The sequence below is a fragment of the Microtus ochrogaster genome, unplaced genomic scaffold (genome assembly GCF_000317375.1).
Source record: "Microtus ochrogaster isolate Prairie Vole_2 unplaced genomic scaffold, MicOch1.0 UNK65, whole genome shotgun sequence".
In the NCBI taxonomy this organism is placed as follows: domain Eukaryota; kingdom Metazoa; phylum Chordata; class Mammalia; order Rodentia; family Cricetidae; genus Microtus; species Microtus ochrogaster.
Window position 1 is genome coordinate 823,191 of NW_004949163.1, and position 5,808 is coordinate 828,998.

The 5,808-nt window shown below is 34.8% G+C and overlaps 1 protein-coding gene across 1 annotated transcript in view; it reads left to right on the forward strand.

Moving 5' to 3' along the window:
• Nucleotides 1-5,808, forward strand: part of LOC101991435 (fibronectin type III domain containing protein 3C1-like) — a 50,500-nt gene that overhangs the window by 37,501 nt on the left and 7,191 nt on the right. The window contains exon 23 of the mRNA XM_026777418.1: nt 5,223-5,497. Within this exon, the coding sequence (XP_026633219.1) occupies nt 5,223-5,497 (275 nt within the window). The remainder of the gene's footprint in view (nt 1-5,222; nt 5,498-5,808) is intronic.

Below are 5,808 nucleotides of genomic sequence, written 5' to 3' on the forward strand. Positions count from 1 at the left end.
CATGCACACAGAATATTGTATACATAATAAATAAATAAATATTTTTTTAAAAAAAAAAAAAAGATGCCTGGCACCCACAAAGACCAGATTAGAAGGCATCAGATCCCATGGAACACAGTTTCAGATGATTGTGAGCCACACTGGGGATGCTGGAAACTGAACCCAGAACCACTGTAAGAGCAACAAGTGTTCTTAATCATCAAGCCATTTCTCCAGTACAGTAGCCTTTCAACCTTGTGATCCATCTCTACCCGAACTGACTTACTGATAAAAAAAAATAACACTGTTTATTCAAAAGTGCACACATAGCCCCCATGGCTGTCCTATAGAAGACAGGGAGGGCCGAGAAGTTCTGCTTGACAGCAACAGCTAGGTAACAGATCTGGTCTTGAATTGTCAGAAGCCAGTGTCCAACATTGTTGATGCTCTCTAATACTTGTTTAGAGAGAAAGATGGGCTAACTGGTGAAAGGTTTCTCATATGATGAGGGTCCCCTACTTAACACCATGAAGGCTCCCAAGGTTGTTTAGAGACCCTGATGGAGCCTGACACCTGGATAAGTATATCCTAGGATGTTTTAGTACAAAAGATCTCCACACTTTCTCAGAATGGAATATAACAAATACTTATTTATTAGGTGGTATACTCACATAAAGTATAGTGATCTGCAGTCCTCTGCACACACAAGGAACTGAAACCCAATCCAGCATCCAAAGTGCTCATGCAGGCTTTTTTGTCTGCATTTATAATACATAAGACCACACCCAAAGTTGGCTAGTATCTTAAATGCTATTGGCTAAAGGAATTCCCACAGCACCTCCCCTTTTGTCTAAATAAAAGAGTTTTAAGGCTAATACAAAACTATATACAATCAGAACAAATATCAAGTATAAAATTTGGAATTACAACCAGAATGAACAACATCAAGCAAGAAATATATGTTGAATTTTTCAGTAGTAATCTTTTTTAAAAGGAGTCTAAGTCTTATATTAGAAATGGCTTTTCTAATTCATGAGAGGAAAGTAACTATGACTATCTAGTCTTTAAATTCATCAAAGATCTGAGAAGGTAAATAATATTACTTGAATAAACAGGAAGTATAATCAAGCAACTTCCAAAAGGTGCTAGAAATGACAGTGACAACTGGTTATCTGGGCACTCACCCAAAGTCTCATTTGCAATGTTGGGGCAACCAGCTTTGCCTATGGCCTAGAGCAACTGACAGACAATTTTCAGAAGCAGGAAAATTTTAAAAACCATCTTACCCTGTTTTGGTGATGTTTGGCAGTCTTTTTGCTCTATCATGTTTGTTCAGTCTGGACACTACATTTTTCAGTGGTTGAGGTAGTGTCAGTTATTTGCCCAAAGGCCAGTTTGTTAAGAAGAAAACAAGGTCCAAGTGGAGTATATTCAGTATTCAACATTCTCTCAGGAATAGATCAGTACTTCCAGAAGCAATCATCTCTCATGTCAACAGAATCCTAAGTTATTTGAATGTCATATTCTACAGTTCTTTGAAGTAGTTAAAGGTTACCTATCTATGCAGAATACAATTTCTACACATCTAAAGAACTTGGTTAGTCTAACTATGACAAACATGGATGACTATTGATCTATAATTCTTAATACCTATATAGCTTAAAGACTACGGATTCATATTAAACAATCTTTAAACAAATGTGCAGCAGATAAGAACAATGACCTCCAAATGTAAACAATGTATAAGTATCTTGATCAGAGGTAGAAATATATATTGCAATATAATAAATATATCCTAAAATTGTATCAATATACAAAATATCTTAAAAAGAGGTAGAAACATGCATTCATATAATATGACAAAACAACTCTGCATAGGTACAGAAATATTGTACACAGAAATAAGAGTATGTTCAATATAACAAATATAATTTGAATTTTTATCAATATGCAAGAATTTATACCAATATAAATCATCTATAAATAATAGCTCACAAGTATTCTCACTACTATTTACTATTATTATTATTGTGAGTAAGCTCACACTAATCTACCTATTATCCTATTTAATCCCTTTTATCAAAAGAGATCCCTGAGCCTACTTAATTTCAACCCCCAACCCTATATCACTTATAACCAACCCCTAATAGATGTCCCTAACCCTGAGGACAAATTTGTTGGAAGAGGGGAACATTGTCTTCTAGAATCATTTTCAGCTGTCATGGAGGTAATGCTATTTCTATGGGATCCTGTAAAAACTAAAATAATGGATAAGTTTCAAGATTACTGTTTGGTACAATTACAGATAGTCTTTGAGTAGTCACTTGGGTTTTTCTGAAGTTCTTATTTTAAGTTATGGTCAGAATGTTGTAAAATGGTGCACTATCTCAACTAACCTAATTTTCTATAAACCTATTTTATAACCTAAATAATTCATATAATCTCCTCTTTGTATTTTTTTCAGGAGCAATTTGTAATCCACAATTAGGCAAAATTTTCTTTACTTCTTCAAACTTTCTAAATTATCTACATTTGAATCAGATAGCAAAATGCCATCCATGTAATGGTAAACTATAAATTTAGGAAATTGCTTATGTATTGTTTCCAATGGTTGACTTACAAACTATTGGCACAGGGTGAGGCTATTTAACATTCCTTGTGTGAGGACCCTCCACTGAAATCTCTTAGAAGGCTGAGAATTATTATAAGTAGTCACTGTGAAGGAAAAAATTTCTGTCTTTTTCTTATAAAGGTATAATGAAAAAACAATCTTTTAAATCAATAGCTATAAAAGGCCATCCTTTAGGCAACAGGGAAAGCAAAGGAATTCCAGATTGCAGAGGGCCCATTGGTTGAATAACTTTATTGACAGCTATTAGATCTGTCACCATTCTCCATTTTACAGATTTCTTTTCAAGAACAAATACAGGAAAATTCCAAGGGCTGGTTGATTTTTCAATATGGTGCACATCTAGTTGCCCCTGTACCAGCTGTTCTAAAGCTTATAGTGACTCTTCTGTCAAAGGCCATTGTTTAACCCATATTGGTTCCTTAGTTAACCATTTTAAAGGCAGGGCTGTTAGCACCTCTGAAGGTTTGCTAGTTGTTTTGTGTTTTTGTACAATCTGAATGGCTGTTGACAGTTTTTTTTAATGGTACCTTATGATATCCTTCCCAGAAACATGAGTTGGATTGTACTCCCATATCTGAGACTGCATGAAAGTTAATCTGGGTATTGCATTGCTGCAATAAATTATGACCTCATAGAGTCACTGCTATGTTAGATAAATATGGCCTCAGCCTTCCTCTCTGTCCTGCTGACCCTATGCATTCACCCCATCTCATGCTTTGTTTTACTTGAGATAGGGTTCCAGTTCTTGAATATTTGCCTCCTGAAGAGGCCAATTCAGATACCAAGATTCTGGAGTGATAATAGCCACATCCTTACCTGTGTCCAGTAATCCTTCAATTTAATATTACTTATATGTACTCTCAACTTTGGTCTTTGATCATTTATAGAAGTCTGCCAAAATATACATTTCCGATTTTTCTATTAGAATGTTTTATTCATCCTCTATGTTTATTCTACCATCCAGAGCAGTATGGTTTTTTTTGTTTTGTTTTGTTTTGCTTTTTACAACAGGCACTTAATTGTTCTAGATTTTCTGGGAAGACATGTCCTCCACAGTGACTGGGAATGACTGGACCACAATTAATGTGAGGGCCTGCAAGAGCCCCCTGCCAAAGTTTCTCAATGGTAGCAGGTTGTCTTGTTTATCTCCTGTTGATCTACATTAATTGGTCCAATGGTGGCCTTTGACCCATCTTCTATATAATCCAGAGGTTGAAACCTTCTATTTTTGTCATTCCCAGTGGAAACATTTCTAGAAACATCTTGTTTACAATCCCTTCTCAGATGTCCTATTATATCACTATAAAAGCATTTGGTATTTTGATGTCTCTGCATACCTTTGGAAATTGATTCTTCTGCCCAATCCTCAGTATTATAGTTAAATGACTCAACATTGACTGTGTGCAGTATATATCCATCCATTGATGCTAATTTGACCTTTAAATACTTAAGTACCTTTTTATATTCTAAGTTGGAATTTTCAAAAGACAGAGATTCAATAAGTACACATATAGCTTCTTGATTTATTACCTATTTGTACAGCTATAGTTGACCTTTATTAAAAAAAGTCACTAAAAGGTCCCTTTCAGAATGCCTAAGTTAAAGATCAATGGTAACACCAAGTGTTGTCAGATTCCTAAGGAAACTGGTCACTCACAAGACACTGATGAAAATCATAGCCTTTCCAGATAAAGAGCACAGTAGCATCTTACATTTATTTGTAGGAGTCAAACTAAAATCATCTCAATATCTTTCAACAGATGTATGGTTAAGTAAATTATGATACATCTATACAGTGACACACTGCTCAGTAATAAAAATGAGCAAATTATTAATATATAAAAGCTGAAAGCTCTCCAGATTATTACAGTAACTAAAAGCTGAGCCTGCATCAAAGTTATATGTTGCATTATATAATATTTATATGATATTCTGAAAACAAGAAATTTGTAGTAATGATGTATAGAGAGCAGTTAGTGGTTTTGAGGAGTTAGAAATTGGGCAGAGTTGGAACATACTGTGGCTGGAAGAGGAGCACATGGAATCCTGTGATAAAACTTCTTTGTATTGAAGGGACCATCGTGACTGACTAAAACTTAAGCACACACACAAATAAGTGCACACAGTTCCAAGTAACATCAGTGTGTTTTATCAATGGTGATTTCTTGGCCATAGTATTGAGCTGTAGTTATGGAAAATATTGTCCCCAGAGGAAAGTAGGTACAGGACATATGTATATATTATTGTTAAGTTTCGGATTATATATTATATGCTTGCCCAAGATCAGTGAAACTGATTGACTGGATGGGAACTTAACAGAGATAAAAACCCAAGCATAAAGAATGGAGAAAATCTTAGTGTCATAGTTGATGAGTCTTGTGGGGGGTTAATTATCTAAAATGTCCGTATAACACTTCTGACTTTCCTTCACTCGTGTACACTCTTTACCTTCCTAAAGACACATACTTCAAGTCTCAGCTTGTATTTCTACAGTGTAGAACCAAATTGTTAGAATATGTATTTATGATGCACTGTTTCATTATGCAACAAAATGTTTGTGCACAGAAAATCATTAAAATGAATTGCTAACGAATGTTACATTGTTTTTCAGGCTGTCAATATAGTAGGGGTTGGAATGTTTGGAGGAACTGGAAAAGTAACTACACCGGGAACTGTACCTGCCATAGTTCCAATGTTACAAGAAGTTGAAGACAAAGTTCCTGCCAAACTATCTTCATCTTGCATAGCTATCCGATGGGAGGAGCCAGACTGCCATGGTTCTCCCATCACTGGATATAACATCGAATATGGAGATAAAAAAATCTTGACTGTTGATAGAGTAACAGAGTATGTTCTGAAAAATCTACAGCCTAATACTACATACAGGTAAGTCACTCATATCTTATTTTGGGTACGTGGAAAGAATGTTGAGAATTTTGAGCAGACCTGCATTTGTGTAGTTAATACACTTCAAATTTCTTTTGAAAAGAGTTATGTTTCATTGGCAAAATTTCATATTAGTAAGAACCATTTCTGCTTCTCATCAGTAGTTTTCAATAGTAGTTCTATCTTGGAAACCTGTCTTGCAATCAGTATAATAGTCATTCTATATAGAGATAGAGTAGGTTGGCTTATATGAAGAACAGTATATCCTCTACTAAATATAAATTCATATATTTTAACTTATTTTTACCACT